Source organism: Thrips palmi, unplaced genomic scaffold, assembly GCF_012932325.1.
Source record: "Thrips palmi isolate BJ-2018 unplaced genomic scaffold, TpBJ-2018v1 HiC_scaffold_2, whole genome shotgun sequence".
In the NCBI taxonomy this organism is placed as follows: domain Eukaryota; kingdom Metazoa; phylum Arthropoda; class Insecta; order Thysanoptera; family Thripidae; genus Thrips; species Thrips palmi.
Genome location: NW_023144629.1, coordinates 10113541 through 10133262, shown reverse-complemented (window position 1 = coordinate 10133262; position 19722 = coordinate 10113541). Strand labels below are relative to the sequence as shown.

At 43.6% G+C, this 19722-nt stretch overlaps 1 protein-coding gene and 1 long non-coding RNA gene across 2 annotated transcripts; one reads left to right on the top strand and one right to left on the bottom strand.

Moving 5' to 3' along the window:
* Positions 1 to 828: 828 nt before the first annotated feature.
* LOC117647701 (lipase 3-like) lies at positions 829 to 12396 on the top strand. The gene is made up of 9 exons (XM_034389597.1): positions 829 to 875; positions 1710 to 2103; positions 5112 to 5289; positions 6482 to 6596; positions 7027 to 7183; positions 8702 to 8950; positions 9530 to 9614; positions 9986 to 10131; positions 10370 to 12396. The coding sequence occupies exons 2-9, from the start codon at positions 1753 to 1755 to the stop codon at positions 10532 to 10534; spliced, it is 1446 nt and encodes a 481-aa protein (XP_034245488.1). The 5' UTR covers positions 829 to 875; positions 1710 to 1752; the 3' UTR covers positions 10535 to 12396.
* A 5184-nt stretch (positions 12397 to 17580) lies between these two features.
* Positions 17581 to 19615, bottom strand: LOC117647402. The gene is made up of 3 exons (XR_004587830.1): positions 18933 to 19615; positions 18278 to 18423; positions 17581 to 17877 (listed from the first exon to the last, which is right to left on the bottom strand). It is a non-coding gene; the product is annotated as an uncharacterized LOC117647402 (long non-coding RNA).
* Between the last annotated feature and the right edge of the window lie 107 nt (positions 19616 to 19722).

The following is a 19722-nucleotide window of genomic DNA, read 5'->3' as shown; positions in this document are numbered from 1 at the left end:
ACGACACGTGCGCCGCCGTGCCAAACAAACCAAATAGCGACGGCGCTGCGCACTCAAAAACAGGAAATGCGCTGGCCGCGTGAACGAACACCTCCGTTCAGTATCTGCACATTCAAGTTGCGCACACTTCATGTTATGAACAATTTTGTACGACACATCACAGTTTTTTGTGCCCATGAACTTTTTGTACAGATTTCGTACGAAAACTGCCCATATATCCCCCCTTTTTTTGCTAAATCGCGTATAAATTTGTATAAAAAGTTCGTGTGCACAAAAACCTGTGATGTCTCGCACAAAATAAAAACATTAAATGTGAGACTCTGCATCAAAACGTAACGAAGTCTGGACCCAGCTGCCAAACGGTCATGGTTATGGCTGCGCAGCATTCTGATACGTATATGAAATTTACCGTGGACTCGAAACCAGTTTGACATAGGCGCACCCCGGAGTGATGATTCCTGCATTATCAATTACGATTCATCAACAATGAGCTGAATACATTTACATTCATCGGCGAAAGACCGCAGAAAAAACATTAGTTTGAGTGACGAATTTTACGTAGCGTGGCGTGTGCAGTGCATCAGGGAAATGGTAGCTTTTTTTCTCTAGCAACGGAAGATTTACATTTACGAAAATTCCTCGCAATACTCGCTTCTGCACGAACGAGGAATCTGCGTGAATTTTCACAAAGCTTTCTTCAGCAAAATGTTTTCGTTAACTTCTTGTTTTACTTTGGAGTGTAGGCTGGGCAGGTTGGGCCCATGGTTACCACAAGCAGGTGAATGGTGGCTTGGGACGCGTTTTGAGGCACAGCAGTCGGCGGCTGCATCGACCGCAACTCGGTCGACACGAGTCGGACGGCCTCGCAGTGGAGGGTGAGTACACACTTAGAACCCGACAAAGATTTACTCGCCTTCAGAAAAAAGTCAGACAAAACTTTCTTTTTCAATTGACCTATGAAGTGGAAGAAGGGAATAAGTTGACTTATCTCCAACTTGATTTTTTTGCCTTATTGTGCCTCAGGATGGTTTGCATCTTTACACCAAATTATTTGATTTAACTCCCAGCAGTTTAGGAGAAAATCTACGCGGGAAATGGATATAACTCAACTTGACCCTTCTTACGGTCTAAATTTCATCGGAAAATGGAGTCAACTTCACCGATGTCCACATGACTCCGTTTCACAAAATAGCAAAAGGAGATAACTCAACTTGTGTCTTTATGAATATAATGTAAAAAGAGTCAACTCAACTTAGGTCTTCATTAATCTACTCTAAAAAGAGTCAACGCAACTTAACTCCGAATTCATTTAAAAAACCTAATGGAAAAAAGAGGTAACTTAAAAAATGTTCCACAGCAATATCGACTCTACGCAGACCTCAGTTCGACTTGAGTTGTCTCCATATTCCATCTCGTTTGAGAGAAATAAGAAAACATGGTTCCTTAGTTCATTCTTACGTAAAGATTTAAATCACAGAAACCGTCTACAGAGTGATGCTACACTTTTGAAAATTTTTACAGTTATTACTGATGTTTTTCGACAAAACTGCAATTACATCATTAATCTGAATGGATTTGATTTTCCCTGCAAACACTATTTTGTTTCCCCTGAAAAATGATGAAAATTGAGCTATCCCCTTCTTCCGCTTCATGGATCAATTATTTGAACATTGACTTCCAACAATCAGAGTTTGAATGATGTTTTGCAGAGGCAGTAACGCGAGATTCTCAAGTGTCCACATTCGCGTCCCGATGCTGACTCCGTTGCGCGTGACGAGTGGCGTGGGTGGCGTGCGCGGCACGGTGGCGCTGCTGGTGGCCATCCTGGTTGTGCCCCTCGAGGCCCCGGTGGCAACACCCTGGCCGTCGGGTGGTCTCGGGGTGGTGTCCGGGTTGCTTCGGAACGTGGGTTCCAAAGTGTCCGCCGTCACTACGCCAGTCAAAGAGGTGTCTGCCGCCGTCACTACGCCAGTCAAAGAGGTGTCCGCCGCCGTCACCGCGCCAATCACCGAGGCGTCCAGCGCCATCGCTGGCACCACCGCCGTCGTCGTCCTGGAGCAGCTGCTAAGATGGCTGCCGGCGACCGATGACAACGTCACGGCGGTGAGGGTAGTTTTCAGGAGCGGGATCGTTGTAAAGTCATGAACTGGAAACACCTGGGTGAACTTTCTCTATTTTCCAAGTGCTCCACAACAAACCTACACAGCTTTCAGATTCAGGCAATGGAGACAGCGGCGCGTGTAGCACTTAAAAGCCTGAGAAAAACGTGGTTCACTCTTCTAAGAACTAGGGGTACGCGCCGTTTAGTGTGGGCGCGTAGTGTGGCTGAGCGATGAGAATTAGTTTATACACTTCAGACTTGGCTAAAGTTGACGAAATATGCAACTTATGGGCTCATATATAGTGAAATGTAGGTCTGGTGTATAAATGGAAGTGATTTTCGTTATCAGCACACAAAAAACTGTTGGGATAACGTCAAACTCGATTCAAAATTTTGGTCCGGAATTGGTCAAAATTCGGTAATGACCGGTCTGAGAAAATTTCGGAAGTCATATTTGAGTTCAGCACACCAAAAACTGTAGGAAACAATATTGAACTCGACTTGAAAATTTTGATCCAAAATGACCTTATTTGGGATGAAAATATAAGTCTGGAGTCAAAATGGAAGTGATTTTCGTTATCAGCACACAAAAACTATGGGATCAATCAAACTCAATAAAAAATTTTGGGCCAAATTTGGTCAAAAATTGGGTCAAGCGTGAGTCTGGGAAAAATTTGGAAGTTATTTTTGAGTTCAGCTCACCAAAGACTGCAGGAATCAATAATATTAAACTCGACCTAAGAATTTTGGTCCAAAATGACCCAATTTGAGATGAAAATGTAAGTCGGAGCAGAAATGGAAGTGATTTTCATGATCAGCACCTAAAAACTGCAAGAATCAATATGAGTTTCAATTGAGAAATATAGATATCAAATTAATCTATAATGGGTAAAGTATGGGTCTGCGTTCATGGATCACCCTTTGTCGTCACCAATACCATGATGCCTAACCACTGCGATTCCTTCAGTCGAGTAACATTTTATTGCCAGCATTGAATCGCTTAATTGGCTACTTGTCTGCTTGAGTTACTATTCGATTTATATTTTTCTCAAACCAATGAACTCACAAATTTAAGTTATATTTGAGAAGCCTTTTGTCATTCTTTCATTTTCACCAGTGAATTAAACAAATTTTGACTGGAAATGTAATTATAGTTTATATTAAGTGACTCACTTTTGGGCAGTCTGATCTGAAGCATTTGACGGGGATCAAGTTTTGTCAAATTCAGTCAATCGTCTCATGAAGTTCAATGCTGAGGCCACTTGTTGCTCAATACGCCAACATAATTCATCTTATTCATGTCTTGTGATATTTTATCTTGGAGTAAAAGATGACAGTATAGTATTAACATTGGGTATTGGGCTAAGGTTCAGAGAGCCAACTTTTAAATCATTACCAATACTAAGTTCCATTTACCGGACACAAACTTTGGTGAAGTGAAAGGAATCTTCACATTAAATCCGATTGCCAAGTCACTCACCGCTCAAAACCTGAATCGTCTCTTTAAACCCAATATCAATTCAAAATCTGTTAGCATTAAATATACACATCTATATATTGATTCTTTTAATCAAAAGATGTTAGGACTAGAATATTTATGTTCCTTGAAAATCTTCCCTAAGGCATGTATTTCCCTCAATCCGATATTCTGATGTCTTCTAATTTAAGGGGAATACATTCATACTTGCCTTTTATTGTTTAGATCTTTCAATAAGGGTTTAAGTGAAACAAAATCATAGTTTTGCAGCCAAAGTAAAGACAAAGATAAAATTTCTGTTTAAGATAATATTCACATAGGGGGAAGGAAGATACCCTTTTGAATATGACCCCGCGTTGTGGTTGTGTACGTCGCGCGGTCAGTCAGTATTTCGGATGTGCCGGCTTTATTCGGGAAAGGGCCCAAAGTCTTCTTACAGATTTATAGTATTTTTGAAATTTGGTTCCGTTTGTATTTCAGTAGAGATGTATCCTAACAGTGCCTTTGTCTTCAGACGGCTTTAATGCGGCTCCGGTATGTTCTTTCGGTTAAACAAGTGCCTAAACCCTTTACAACCTTCCATACCCCTTGTTAACGGTGTTTTGCAGTTTAAATGGTCCTTACCCCACTAAGATAAGCTCCCCTTAAGTGCCAAAGCATAATTTATTGGATCATATCAAATTTTGCTAGAAGAAACGTGAGTGGTTACTATTTAGAAAAAACGACGTCAGTTTTTTGTCACTATTAAAACGGCAAGGCTTTTCTACTATCGTCACCAGTCCGCGTTTGAAACCCGCCAAATAGTGTTAGGCCAGGTTAGACTGTCCTATAGTTGGAGTTGCTGTGTTCTCTTCTTCAACAAGGTAGGTTTACGCCAGACCGCGTCTTGACGTAACAGGCTTCGCGATGTCTCGCGGCCTGTTCCCTCCAATCCGCGCCTGGCGTACCTACCTTGGCCTGCGGCGCTAGCCTGCCTTCGGCAGGCAATGATTGCCCATCATCAGTTACTTCTGATTTGTTGCATGCTGGGGGGCTCCGCCCTCAGATCCCCTTCACTCTTTATAGAGTTGCTTCATCTACAAATTACACGACCTTGACCCTTGTAACTTTTCAACTTGTCAGGTTGGGGGGCTCCACCCCCCAGACCCCCCTTTCATCAAGACAGGAGAAATCTACCTGAAGAAAACTCGATTTTTCGCCATTTTTATGTGTTTTTCGGCTATAAAAACTGAACCAGTTGAGCTAGGAAAGTGAAATTTCGCGTGTGCCGAGCCAAGAACATACCTAATAAGCCTGCAAAATCTCAGCCAGATCGGCCGAGCCGTTCAGGAGGAGTAGTGTACACACACAGACAGACAGACAGACAGACAGACAGACAGAAAAAGTTTTTCAACCCCACTGGAGTAACAGGCTTCGCTATCGCTCAGCCAATAAACCTCTGTTTCCTTACTTTGATCTTCAATCCAGTACCTGGTAGTGAGGTTTTCATTTTGCTTGACCGCATTGCAGCTTAAACCTTTGTCTCCTTTCCAGAGCGCTCTGATGGTCGACCTCGGCTACCCTATGCAGACGCACTTCGTGACCACGCAGGACGGGTACCGGCTGCGCCTGGAGCGCGCGCCCAACCCCGGACGGCAGCCCGTCTTGCTGGCGCCAGGCTTGCAGACCATCGGGTCATGCTACGTCGTGCTCGGACGCGGCAAGGCCCTGGGTCAGTCAACCGCCCTCACTCCTACATCACGACACACTGGTCTGACAATGAAATTTGAGCTGTGTTACCGCACTTAAGGGGGGACCCTGGTGAAACTTTCAAGTAGGCTTCAAAATAATCCCAGAAAGTTGAAACTTTGCTCAATTGTCAGGTTCATTATGGTGAGTTCCCAAAACAAAATTCAATCCAAAATGTTGAACGGTCTCTGAGAAAAGTGGCTTTTTAGTGTGTTTTAGAGCGTTGGGGAAAAATCTTCCTGCGTCTTTCATTGGGACGGAAAGTCTTGAAAATTTTTTTGGGTTATCCTAAAGATGTATAGAAGAGATTTTAGTGACGGAATTTTCAAATTCAACTTCTGTCCTGAGATATGAGTTTTCAAATTTTAACATTTAAAAAAAAGTGATTATTTTCCCTTTTTTCAAACTTTTAGGTGTGTTTTAAAAAAAGTAGGGCTGATATCAAGATTCCGTCACTAAAATTTGTCGACAAGTCATCAATGAATAGAGTCCATGCAATACGACTCATGTAGGTGTCAACCAGGAACGCAGGAAGTCTTTCTACGACAAAATTTTTTGTCGACTGAGCAAAGCTGTGAAGTTGAGCGTAGAAGCCAACGACAACTGATGTCAATGTTATTTCCGTCCAAATGATAAAGAAACTATCCACTTAGCTTAAAGGCGTTGAACCTGTTGAATCTGAAAGCTTCTATGCACATTTTTATCTATAAACTTTAAAAATACTATTTTTGGCAATTTTGGCGATTTTTTCACCAGGGTCCCCCCTTAATGCGGCGCAAGCATAATACGAAGCAAGATTTTCCCATGATACGAATGTTTGTTTTTCAATTGTAAAATATAGAGCATACGAATAGGTATGTTCTATAGTGCCTGCACCATTTCCACGTATTATAGAAAATTTCTACGTAAGAAAGGGTCAGTTTTGGGGGAAAAAACAACACTTCAGGAAAGTGTTTTACTGAACCTTATTTTGAGACCAATACTGTTATGCAATCCTGCAGGGTACCAACAATCAGCAGGGAGTGTTTCAAAGCAACAGAACGTGACAATTTAGTCTGGGGTGTGCGAATTTTCCCCGCTTCTGCAGTGTTCGATTCTTCCCCGCACTGACCCTATTTAGCAGCGTGCAGCAATAATCTTTACTGTTGTTCCGTTGTTTTTTGTTTGCGATTCAGCGCCTTTGCTTTACGACGCGGGCTTCGATGTGTGGATGATCAACTACCGTGGGACGCTCTTATCGCAAGAGCATAACAAGTTCTCAATCAGAAACGAGGAGTACTGGAACTTCAGGTGCTGTACAGGCTGGCCTCGGCTAGTGTAAAACAATTGATTTGTAGATTAAGCGATAGCCATGCCAAGTCCAGCTTACAGGGGTTCGTGGGGGTCGAAAAAGCGTAAGCAGCATAGAGAGAATGTTCTGAAATTTAAAACCTTCATGAGGTATTGGCCACACAGTTTGCCTACACACTAACTGTCATGAGGCTTTTTTTGTGTCCTATGAATAGTGCAATTTTAAGCACATCCGTCGATGATCCAATTGAGTTCATACAAATTGCACAATAAAATAGCAAATTGTGGGTATTGGACCGTTTGTATCGCCTAGTCGACACTAAATTGTATCAACAATGGATGTGCTTGAAATCGCATCATTTAAGGGACAAAAGGGTTCTCATGACAGTTTTTGGCCTTCGTCATGTCAACTGCTTGCGACTGCCTGCAGCTGGCACGAGCAGGGCGTGTTCGACAACGCGGCCGCCATCGACTACGTGCTGGCGCAGACCAGCTTCCCCTCCGTCATGTACGCGGGGCACTCCATGGGCGCCACGACGTTCATGGCCATGGCGGCGGCGCGGCCCGAGTACCAGCGCAAGGTGCGCGTAGAGGCCTGGATGGGTTAGAGAGACGCGGGGTGTGTCCTCTGGTCAGCCATCTTAAAACTAACCGGACCGGCGAACATTTATCGCCGTAGCTTCTAAGCCCTTGAAGTTAGAAAAGTATGGCAAGTGAGTCGACTGTAGGTCCGTAATCAAGCTACAATGGGCTCGCTTTACCACGCAGTTACAGTGGTGGATCCAGAGATGGCCTGAAGGGGCAAATTAGAACTTTTTGCCTACTTACACACTGGTAGAACTAAAGCGTAACTCTATGCTTGAGTCAAGCATAAAGTTACGCTTGAAGACGTTACGCTTGAAGTGAAGCATACTCGGGAAACTCCCCCATGCATTTAGATAGGGGGAATCTTGGCCAAAGAGCCTGTTACGCTTGATTTCAAGCGTAAACTGATTACGCTTGAAAACAGAGGGTAATACTACGCTTTAGTTTTACCAGTGCAGGGGCGAAGTGTTGCTTTTCTCCTACCTTTCAAATGGCTATCTAGGGGTCAAGGCACTGCAATTTGGATGGAAAGACTTCACGCCAAAATATGGCGAGACATAAAAGTCTCGCCGAGATTTGGTCAGACCTGAGAGTCTCGCCAAAATTTGGTCAGACAAAAAAGTCTCGCCACAAAACGGTCATACACAAAAGTCTGACCCCAAAATGGCGAGACTTTTGTGTCTGACCACGGCCTTTAGGCCGTAACCGTCCGGCGCATTACGGCCTTTCGGTGGTGGTCAGACACAAAAGTCTCGCCATTTTGGGGTCAGACTTTTGTGTATGACCGTTTTGTGGCGAGACTTTTTTGTCTGACCAAATTTTGGCGAGACTTTCAGGTCTGACCAAATCTTGGCGAGACTTTTATGTCTTGCCTCTGGAGTGGCGAGAAGTCTGACCTTTGGATTTGTAGTGGGGAGGCGCCATTATCCTTTTGCTTCCCCCCCTCTCCCTCTCTGGATCCGTGCTTGCTCAGTTTAAACGGTTCCTGGTTTTACCACCCAAAGAACATGACTCGCGGTCCAACAAAGTCAAACTGACGTCAAAATGATGCATTTTTTGGTCGCAATTTTGACCTAAATTAATCATAATGGCTATCAAATTGACGGACGGTTAGCGTTTCGCGGCGTTTCGTGTTCTTTCGGCTAGAAAATTGCCTATGTCTCAACTATAAGCTGGCTGGGAAAACAAAAAATCAGCTTTAACGGGTTAAAAACTATCGTAACGGCTGCTAAACCCTTCACTGCAAGAAAACTTGTGAATAGTACAACAGAAGTTCAACAAAAACAGTAAAATGAATGTACAACAGGGAATTGTATAAAGTACAAAGAATTGTACAGACCACAACGAGGCCTGGAGTGCACGAGCACGCGCCATGCCGGTCCCATTGTACTTTGTACAACAATTGCTGTACTTTACAAGTACAATAAATTCATGATAAAAAAATTTGCCAGGAATGTGTGTACTTTTGTAGTGGTTTGTCCTTGCAGTCATGGGTTTGTCTAACACATCGAGGACTGTAGGTTCGCGCTGCCTTCCTCATGGCACCGGCCGGTTCGCTGCACGCGCACCGCAGCCCGGTGGTGGAGCTGCTGTACGTCCTCAACAACGGCACGCAGCCCCTCGTGGAGGGCCTGGGCCTGCGCCGCACCCTCCGGCCGCTCTTGCTCGTGGTGAAGCGCCTCATCAAGCAGCTGATGCCCGTGGCGCGGCCCTTGCTCTACGCCGTTTTCGACGCCATCTTCGGCTTCAAGAAGAACGCAACCTACTTCGTGAGTCGCTCTGCCAAGATTCTACACTGTGGGAAAAAATTCACTGTAAATCCTGTATTGATTAGTACAGCTGCCACTGTAGTTCAGAGTACAGGATTTACTGCACTTTTTTAACAGGATCTACTGTACTTTGTACGGGATTTACTGTACCACAGGAGTGGAGTACAGAATATCCTGTACCAGGTTCAGTAGATACTGTAGCCAGGCACGGTAAATCCTGTGTTCTGAACTACAGTAAATCCCGGCAAAAAAATTAACAGGATTCACTGTGGTTTTTTCGCACCGTGTACTGTGCTTTTTATTCGTAATACACACTGATGTCATGGGACTTGTTTGGTCCCATGAATGATGCAATTTTAAGCACATCCGGTGGTGATACAATTTTGTGTCCACCAGGCGGGACATTGACTTGGGGCCCTTGTTTCATGCGGTTCTGTTTCCGATCTGTACCGTCAACAGGGTTAATTCCGGCCAGGCTTTCCCTAGAGCCCTGACCATGGGGTGACTGAGGCCGATCAAGAAGCCTGGAAGTAATCACCCAGGTTGAGAAATGGGAAGACAATACTGATTTTCTTCCAGGAACTCCCGCATTTCTACGACTCGCTTCTATATGGCGGCTCCTGGGGCCAGATCTTCCACTACCTTCAAAACGCGAACCACGACAGTAAGTGTGGGATCGCGACTGAAGCGCGTTGTACGATGCATGTCGGTTTCTTCAGAACTGTAAGGTCTGTCACAAACCTCGCAACAACCAATCCAGTTGAGTTGTTTATGCTGAACTTGTGGCCGAGGTATCCTTAACTTATCATAACAATTAACAAACCCTTGTTTCAAAACGTAACATGAGACAATGTTTGCTAAAGGTTGGGGGTAAGGATTATTGCAGATACTTCCAAATACAGATAGGAAAAGCTAGAAAAATAACTTTTGAAAAGAAATCGTTAGTTACGGGTTATATGTTAACGCTTACGATTACACGATTACGTCATGATGCCCTTTCGAGTTAACTTAATGATCCCTGCATGTGGCACGCAGCTCAAGGCATCCGGCAGTACGACCACGGCGCCAAGAAGAATCAGGAGGTTTACGGGGCGCCCGAGCCGCCGCTGTACAACTTGTCTGCCATCCAGACGCCTATGCACCTCTACCTCGGCAACAACGACATTTTATGCAGACCCAAGGTTTGTAGCATTCTTTTTTGTGTCTTCATTTCTCATAACCATGTAGCTTATCCTTTGACAGTAATGAGTTAATAATTAGGTCGGAGTGCGTTGGGTGACCCAGTGTTTGTGCGTACAGTGTATTCGTAAGGACGAGAGTGGATAACCCCGCCTTATTCTATAATGAGATTGAGCTTTTGCTCACCTATCGGTATCATGTTTCCTTTTCTCTCCTTCATTTTGCACTGTCTTCCTGCAGGACATAGCCTACCTACGCTCACAGTTCCAGAACGTCGTTAGTGTCCATTATGACGAGGATGAAACCTTCAACCACATAGACTTCATCGCGTCGACAGCGGTCGCCGGAGGCATGAACGCACGCATCGTCGCCGACATGCAGCGCTTCTACGGCCAAGCAGGCTGACAAGAAAACACTCATTCTACGATTGTGACGTCATAATCGTTGGAATGTGAATTTTGTCTTGAATGCCATGTAACATTCATGTGAACGTGACGGGGCCGTTTAATTTTAGGATGTCACATTCCACGTGAAACAACATTAAACAAGTTCGACGAAACGAACATTGGGTCAAATATCGAGGGGTCCTATTCAAAAGATCTTATCTGGGCGGTCCCTCCACGACAATCTCATCTTAAACGCAGGTGAATTTCACTCAGTTTGACCTTTTGGGACGGATACGAGAGTAAGCGGAATATGTTTCTACATGAACTTTTGGTTTCTTTGATCTATCATCTTCAAATTTTAGTGAATTAAATCACAAATTATATTGACTCAGCTATCAAATGATCAAACTGAGTGAAATTTGCCTACGTCTAAAATAAGATCCCTTGGGGGAACGCCCAGATAAGATCTTTTTAATAGGACCCTCGATATGACGTCACACTATTTAGGCTCATTTTCGACCCCTTCCCACCTATAGCGAGTGAAAAATGGTCACTATTTCGACACACCCCTCCCCTTCCCGTGACGTCACATGTGTCCAAATCATTGTTTTTGGCAACGGGGATAGAAACGCGACTAGATCGTGCCTAAATTGAGACTTCTTAACAATTTGATTGCATTTTAGCAAATCCGGTCGGATTGTTGCTGTTCGGAAAAATCTGAGCCAAGTGCAGCTAAAATGCTTGAGCCAGTGACAATATAAGCGTGCGTAGGTGGGATTGCTGATTTCAGTTTATTTTTAAGCGGGTCAACTCTTTTGTATTTGGCAATTTCACTCTGCTGAAAAGTGGGATGTCTCAAATGCCTTCATCCCACTCTCCTCCATGTCACAGTTGGTCACGATTTATCTGACCCCTCCCTCCCTGAAAGGGTGACGTCATATTTGAACGGCCCCTAACGAAGCTCATCACATTCTTTGAACAAAAGTGCAGCACGACATTGCATTGGTGCATTTTGATTTGAAGCCATACCTGTATTGTTTTGCAAATGTTGAGAGTGAAGTATTTCTAAGTGCGATTAACATGCCCTAAATATTAAAAATCAAAGGGTGGGCACTCTCATTGACTACCTATAGGTGTTAAACTAAAATTTGGTATGTGCTGACTGAGAATGGCATGTGAAAGGACCCCACAAAGTTTAGGTCCGATCGGCCAAACCTCCTGAAGGAAAGTGGACACAAACAGACACACTAGGTCACTATTAGCTTAGTTAGCCAATGTCTGATTGTTTTAGAACCCCTGTGATATTACGATACGATCATCTGGGAATGTTGCCAAATTTAACAGTTGCTGTTTGCCGGAAATCAATCCATGCACAACTCTTTGGTTTTATTACAAATTTCTCAGGTAACAATTATGGCATCGTTATTTAAATCAGTACATTTTTAAGAGAAACGATTCATCGGAAAATAGAGAGTTTGAAATACAACAAGATGTGTTTTAATCAAACTTGACCGCCAAAGTGTTGTTACGTTACAAAAAAAATTAATTGTGTTCAAAAACCTTTTCTGCAGTACTTTTTTCTGCCCCAAGCAGTGTGGCGAATGTCAACTCAAGGTATCTTTCTAGGGCCAAAATAGTTAAGTCGTGCACTGATCCTTGCATCCCCTGGAATAGCGTTAAAAGTACCAACGCTAGTCTGCAGGTGTTTCGGGGTCAAAATTTTAAGAATTAAAGAGGGATAAGGGGGCGGCTCAAAACGACTACCTGCTCCATGACTTTTGGAAAGCGTGCATAGCTATGAGAGCACACAAGATAAAGACGACCATAAAAGCTACTCCCAAAATATACATATTCCGTGAAGTGGGTTCATTCTGACATGAACGGTTTGGGTGACAGTCTCTACTGCAGTTGACTCCTTCTCGCTTGCAGTTGCACGAGGTGCATTTTGAGCAACCCCTACCCCTGGCACCGCATGGCGGAATAGAGCAGCTCGCGGAGAGATGGTCACCCGCGTGACACTGCTTGGAACAGGCACGGTTGTTCTTGCGGCAGGTGCAGCGGAGGGTTTTGCAAGACGATTTTTTACAATTGCATGGTGCTGTTGGCGTCGTGGATGACGACGGAGGCGTCTTGTATAACGACAGGGACGTTTTGGGTGATGGTGAGGACGTCCTAGATGGCGTCTGTATTTCCTCCTGAAGCGACTTCGATTCCAGCGACCCCTTCAAGCGCCGTCCAGGTGGTCGGCGGTGGGTGCCGGTGGTGGGAGTGGTCGACACGGGGCTTCGACTCGAACTGCCGCCTACAATATATTGCACAAGAAAAATTGTTGTAGGTTAAGAGAGCACTGGTAAAACTAAAGCGTATAACAAGGTAGGTTTACGCCAGACCGCGTCTTGTCGTAACAGGCTTCGCGATGTCTCGCTGCCTGTTCCTCCAATCCGCGCCTGGCGTACCTACCTTGGCCTGCGGCGCTAGCCTGCCTTCGGCAGGCCATGGCTCCCCCGTCGTCGGTTACTTCTAAATTGTTTAGCCCCCCAGACCCCCCTTCATTCCAGATAGAGTTGCTTCATCTACAGATAACACGATCTCGACCCTTGTTACTCTTCAACTTGCCGGGGCTGGGGGGCTCTGCTCCCCTGACCCCCCTTTCTTCAAGGCAGAAGGCATTTGCCTGCAGAAAACTCGATTTTTCGCCGTTTGTTTAGGCGTTTTGATGCATTCTTTCTCAAACCAAATCAACTTTCCGGGTCAATGTGGAGTTTTGGCCTCCCAATTTTTTCATCAAGAGGCCCTCACTAGGAGAGACTCCCTGTAAAATATTTTTGCAATCGGACCAATAGTTTGGGAGAAAATGACAAAAAACCATTTTCACCCATTTTAGCGCAATTTAAGGTTGAAAAATTTCAAAGTGCCAAAATGCTGCTAAATTAAGGTCCCACTTCCCCAATGCTTTTCTTATTTGAAAAAGCATATTAAAAAGTAGTTTTGAGCCACTTTGGAGTCAGCTGACTTTACGTGTTACCCCAATCGTGTAACATTATAGGAATTTTACGCAATTTTCATTTCTCAAATACTCCGACTCAGAACTGGACCGAATCAGGCCCAAATCATCCTTATATAGCCCTAAGTAATATCCCAAGTAGTCGTCAAAAATATATTTCATTTGTGGATTCTGGAGCTGACTTTATAATCTTAAGTCTTTGTAACTCGATGAATTAACTGTTTTGGACTCAGATGCATATTTTCTCCATCCGAACAACTCAGATGGAGCTCAAAACAGATTCTTAACTTCAAGTAACTTTCTCTCTTGTAAATGAGCCCAAACCACCTGGAGGAAGGGGTCAAAATTGCCTCACAACAAATTCCACTGCTTTCCGGCAAAATTCCTAAAATGTTACTCGATTAGGGTAACGCTTTAAGTCAGCTGCCTCCAATATGGCTTTGACATAGCAAAATAAGCATCAAAAATCTGTCTTTAGATAAAAGCAATTACATGACCACCAGAAGAAAACAAGGTAATTCATAGTAAGTGGTTCCCCTCTGAAAACATCATTTCCAGCATAAGGTAAAGGGTCTGTCTCATCAGATAAACATTATTTTTTCTGGTGTTCATTTCATTGCTTTTATCCAAAGACAGATTTTTGATGTTTGTGCTATGTCAAAGCCACATTGGAGGCAGCTGACTTTAAGCGTTACCCTAATCGAGTAACATTTTAGGAATTTTGCCGGAAAGCAGTGGAATTTGTTGTGAGGCAATTTTGACACCTTCCTCCAGGTGGTTTGGGCTCATTTACAAGAGAGAAAGTTACCTGAAGTTAAGAATCTGTTTTGAGCTCCATCTGAGTTGTTCGGATGGAGAAAATATGCATCTGAGTCCAAAACAGTTAATTCATCGAGTTACAAAGACTTAAGATTATAAAGTCAGCTCCAGAATCCACAAATGAAATATATTTTTGACGACTACTTGGGATATTACTTAGGGCTATATAAGGATGATTTGGGCCTGATTCGGTCCAGTTCTGAGTCGGAGTATTTGAGAAATGAAAATTGCGTAAAATTCCTATAATGTTACACGATTGGGGTAACACGTAAAGTCAGCTGACTCCAAAGTGGCTCAAAATTACTTTTTAATATGCTCGTTCAAATAAGAAAAGCATTGGGGAAGTGGGACCTTAATTTAGCAGCATTTTGGCACTTTGAAATTTTTCAACCTTAAATTGCGCTAAAATGGGTGAAAATGGTTTTTTGTCATTTTCTCCCAAACTATTGGTCCGATTGCAAAAATATTTTACAGGGAGTCTCTCCTAGTGAGGGCCTCTTGATGAAAAAATTGGGAGGCCAAAACTCCACATTGACCCGGAAAGTTGATTTGGTTTGAGAAAGAATGCATCCATTACCTATGTGAATATCCAGATTTGATGTATATATTTGGCCCGTTGAAAAGGATCTTTACCCTTAAAATAGAAAGCTAGCATGTGTTTTTCAAAAGTGTGGCTAAACAATGCAAGTCTTTTCTGAACATAACAAAGACACTGGCTCAGAAATACCAATACAAATTCGCTTGTGACCACATTAAGGCGATTGCCCCCCTAAATTTAAGTTAACGGATTAGGCTCAAATTTGAAACACATGTTGGGAACACAGTTATGATGCTCCTCTCAAATTTTTATGACGCTAGTTCAAATTTGAACAAAGTTATTGAACCCTGAAATGTCCAAACTTCGTGCAGCTCACCCGTCAAAAGTACGATACGTGGATCAAAACCAATTACATATTCGTGCAGTAAAAATGAGCGCCTATTCAGTGTGACCCCTCCGAGGTTCGTGCCTACACCCCTTGTAGTCCAAATAGGTGGTCAAAGTTGGGCCAAAATTGGTTCAAAGTTGTACTCCAGATTTGAGAGACATGATCTCGGAATTTCATTCCGCAAGGGGTCACACTGAATGCGCACGTCTTTCCCCTACACAAATCTACCTTCAGATTTGTTCTATCATTGATACTTTTTGAGGGTGAGTTGCACAAGTAAAGCACTGTTTTTTCCCCCCTTCAACCCATTTTGAAGTTGGCGGTCGTTTGGCGGGGCTCTGGACAGTGGCGCGGTGGCAGGTATCCGAACTCGGTGCAGGCCGGCCGGTGCGGCGCGACACATTTATGACAGACAGCTCGCCTGCAGCCGGGCATTGTCTTCGCCGCCTTCCCCCTCCCCCTCTCCCCCCGCGGTAAGCCGGAGCTGCAGACGCTGACCTGGAGCGCGCCGGCTGAGGTGCCGGGCCTGCTCGGACTCCGATCCAGCCAGTCCACCAACGAGTCCCTCGCGACTTGAACGCGTCACGCTGGCCACAATTTGGCGAGGAGGACGACGCGAGGGGAAAGGGGTGACACGTTTCATCGTCAGAGTCTGATAAGAGGAGCTGAAGGCCGTAGGAGAAATTTTATCCCCGATTTCAAATCGATGTTGAACTGGTGTCAAAATGATCGTAAAAGAAAAAGGAAATTGTTGGTACCCAACCGCCACCACTCAGTTGCAACATTCAAATTTTAAATTTGGAAACTGGAGCGCATCGGACTCCACAGTGAGCCGCGCGCCTCGCCAGTCGGCCGCTGCTTCCCCCTCCATGCCTCGCCTCGGCCGTCTCGCTTGCACTGCGCGGGTGAGACAGAGACGGACAATGACATCTGTTCGAGCGCACGGCGCGGCCCGGGCTGCACCGGCCGCGCCGCACTGTCTGGCCATCGACACTGCCAAAACGCACCGCGCTGTCCGTCACCGGCCAGAATGCACGGCAGGTGTAGGGATTTCCACCCAGAACTAGGACCCTTTTATTTTTTGGAAGTACCTGACTGTAGTGCCATCTCTCGGGAGAAGGCTACACTACCTGAACGAAAATGGCACGGAGTATTCGCAAAAACGACTCCCCGTCAATACACAAAATAAGTTCCTTTAGCCATCGCCGGAGTCCGGCAGGGGGGCAAGCGCCTTAATGGGTTCTTACCTCAAGACTTTGAATATGATGATACAACTACTTGAGAAGAATTGTCTGAAGCACCACCTGCGTTACCACCTCTCTCATATGACAAAAAAGTCATGAGTGTCAAAACCGCAATAGTTAAAGGAACCCAATATGAGATTGGCATGTAAAAGCTACTGAATATAAAGTGGAATCCATTGACGTATCTGTCAGGTGCATCACCAAAATTTTAATTTATCTAGATGAAACAGTATTTTTCACATTCAATGTTCATACAGCCAGATCTTCAGGAAACGGTCACTTCTTCATAAATCAAGACATCTTCAAGAAACAAGAAAACAACATCTCAGATCTGCCAGATTACTTTCCCCTTCCTTCTTACACAATCAACAATGAAAAATGTGACAAAATTAAGTGCATCAGCCTAAAACACTCAAAAGTTTTCATGTAAATTTGACTTCTTTTGCAATCCTGTCTAGTTATGTTTTCTCTCTTATAGATTGCTTATAGATTGCTTGTAAATTTGCTTAATTTTTCAAAGTAAGATTAAGATTGTTGTCTTCCCAAAAATTTTAAGAATAAAAGTTTATGAAAAGTGTAACTACTTTATCTGTTTCACAATTAACAGACACACTTCAACAAACCATTCAAGCCAAATAATAACTCAATAAACTGAAATTTAATACAGTTCTTAATCAGTCTCAAAAAATTGTTTACAATAATAAACTGACCAAGATAGAATCACCAACATCTGTTGGGCAGCATATGGCAGATTAAGTAAATTTTATAGAAATAAGTAAGATGTATAAAAATTAACACATAGCTCCAGGCTTAAAATTGATAATATTACTTCAAAACATTAAACAATTCAGCAATCTAGTAAAAGTTCTATGATTTGAAACAAAACCAAGCACCTACAAAGCAAAGCTAATAACATGTCTTCTTCTCCAAAAATAATTCACAGCTCAAACAAATGGACTACCAATGCTACATAAAGGCTGAAGATCATTCATGACACCCTCCGCAATATGCAAACTGTTCTGCTTGTACAAGAAAATATAGAATTTAAACTCAGTTCCAAAATGCAAATAGAATGAAGTTAGTTTAGGGTCGGTGAAAACAAATTTGGCCATTACCAATGCAAAGCAAAGGTTGAGTGCAAAAGCAGAGCAAACAATAAATTACAAATCACTAACTTAAAAATAATTTGACAATAGCTTCAGGCAGCACAAACTATGAAGTATTATATTTCTTGATTATTTTCTTCTGCTTCTCTCTTCAGTGATGAGATAGGTAGCATGGCCAATAAAAAGCAGAGCTGGTCCCCTACTTTTTTGAGCTTGGAAGAGGGACTCTGCTGAGTCTGTTGGTTGTCCTGCATCCACTGGGACTGGGCAGAAAACATGAAAAAGAGAAAAGTTAGTCAAGGTACCCTTCCAATCAACCCGCAAAACTCAACACTCATTAACCCAGCGCTTCATGTGCAAAATGAAACAAAACTGTGTTAATTCATAAAGAGGTGCAAGAAAAGAGAAAGAAAAAATATAGTGCATATATATATGGAGAATGTTATTTCCTATAAGTCTGCTTTGCATTTTGATAACAGTGAACTTGATTACAATTCATACAGCCTTATTATGATATTCCTCACGAAACAAGATTGAAGAATTTGCGCTAGGACTGCAAGGTTAATGGGCGATTAGTTAGATCATCAAAACCAACAACACAGCAAATGTTGCCCACGATAGAGTCCACACTGATGTGTTAACAAAGGAAATCTGAAAACTTACTCATGGAGATGTGGTTTCAACGAACAGCAGCAGATCTGCTTCATTGCATCCAGGATGGCTCAGCACTTTATCAGCTAGACGGACTTACGGATTCTGCTCTAGATCCTCACCACATCACCTGGCCGCCACTCCTCTCCAGCCACAACCTGTATTTACACAACAACATCTTAAACAATAGCACAATGGTAGCTCAGAAGTTTAGAGATGAAAAAGAATTTTCTATTAATTAATGTATAAGGACATAGACAATATTACTCTGTTTGAAAAACAGAGAGCAACTGAAATTTTCAAAAGAGAGAAATGATTTGGATGTATGCACAAGTGTCACCTCTGATTTCTGTTGTTCTTCCTGTTTGTGCACCTAGCTATGGTTCCACCTTTCTGAAAACACCCTTCTGGTGGGTGTTATTGTTGTTCAAACCACGTATAGATTGGATAGGGCTTCAAAGGCGTTTACAGGTCTGTAGCCTAGGCCCCGCCTGTGCGAACCCTCCCAAAAAAACAGACTGTCTCCCTGACAAAATTCATTAGTCACCCTTTCTTACTCATTGTGCCAAACACAACGTGCGCCTTGTTGTGACGAGATAGAACTCCATGCGCATGAAGTGAGGCCAGGCTGATGTGTTGACAAAGGAAATTTGAAAACTTAACTTACTCATGGAGTTGTAGTTCTGAAAAATGGCAGGAGATCTGCTTCACTGCGTCCAGGATGGTCCTTATCAGCTGGATGGATTGATGAATCCCCCTCTGCACCACTGCATCCTCACCAAATCCAAATCACCTTGCCGCCACTCCTGTCCAGCTTTCACCTGTTTTCACAAAACAACATGTTAGACCATAGGGCAATAGTGACTCAGAGAAAAACGGAGATCCACACGGTTGGAGCCCCACGGAAGCGACTCGGATAAGATCTAAGCGAGTGATTCCAGAACGAAACGTAGCGAAACGAAACGACAGTAGCAAAAGCAATTGTGTATCGATGCGCTTCACCACACAAGAGGCGGAATTCCGGGAATCCGCATCAAAGCGTCGGTCACATGCAAAGCAACCTAAAATTAGACGAGTTCGGACGCCCGCCAAGGACTTACGATAAACGAGAGGAAAGGAATAACGTGTTAATTAAATACGTGTGGACGGCGCTGACACGCTGAGCCGGGAGGTTAAGATGGACGGCTACAACATTTGGCGAGTCGCGAGTCGAAACCGTCCGGCAGCAGTTGACTAGATCATTGCAGTGGACCGACTGGACGCACAAACACGACTTTACGGCTTTGCTTTGCTTTCCGAAGACGGTTCATATCCATGTCCACAGACAACAAATCAACAATCACAACATATCGTCTGCTTCGCTCCGGCAGGCGCGGAACAAAGCAAAAAAAAAATCCCAGTTGCAAAAAATCTTTATTTTTCTATATTTTTCAACTTTTTTCTGAAATTTATGATTT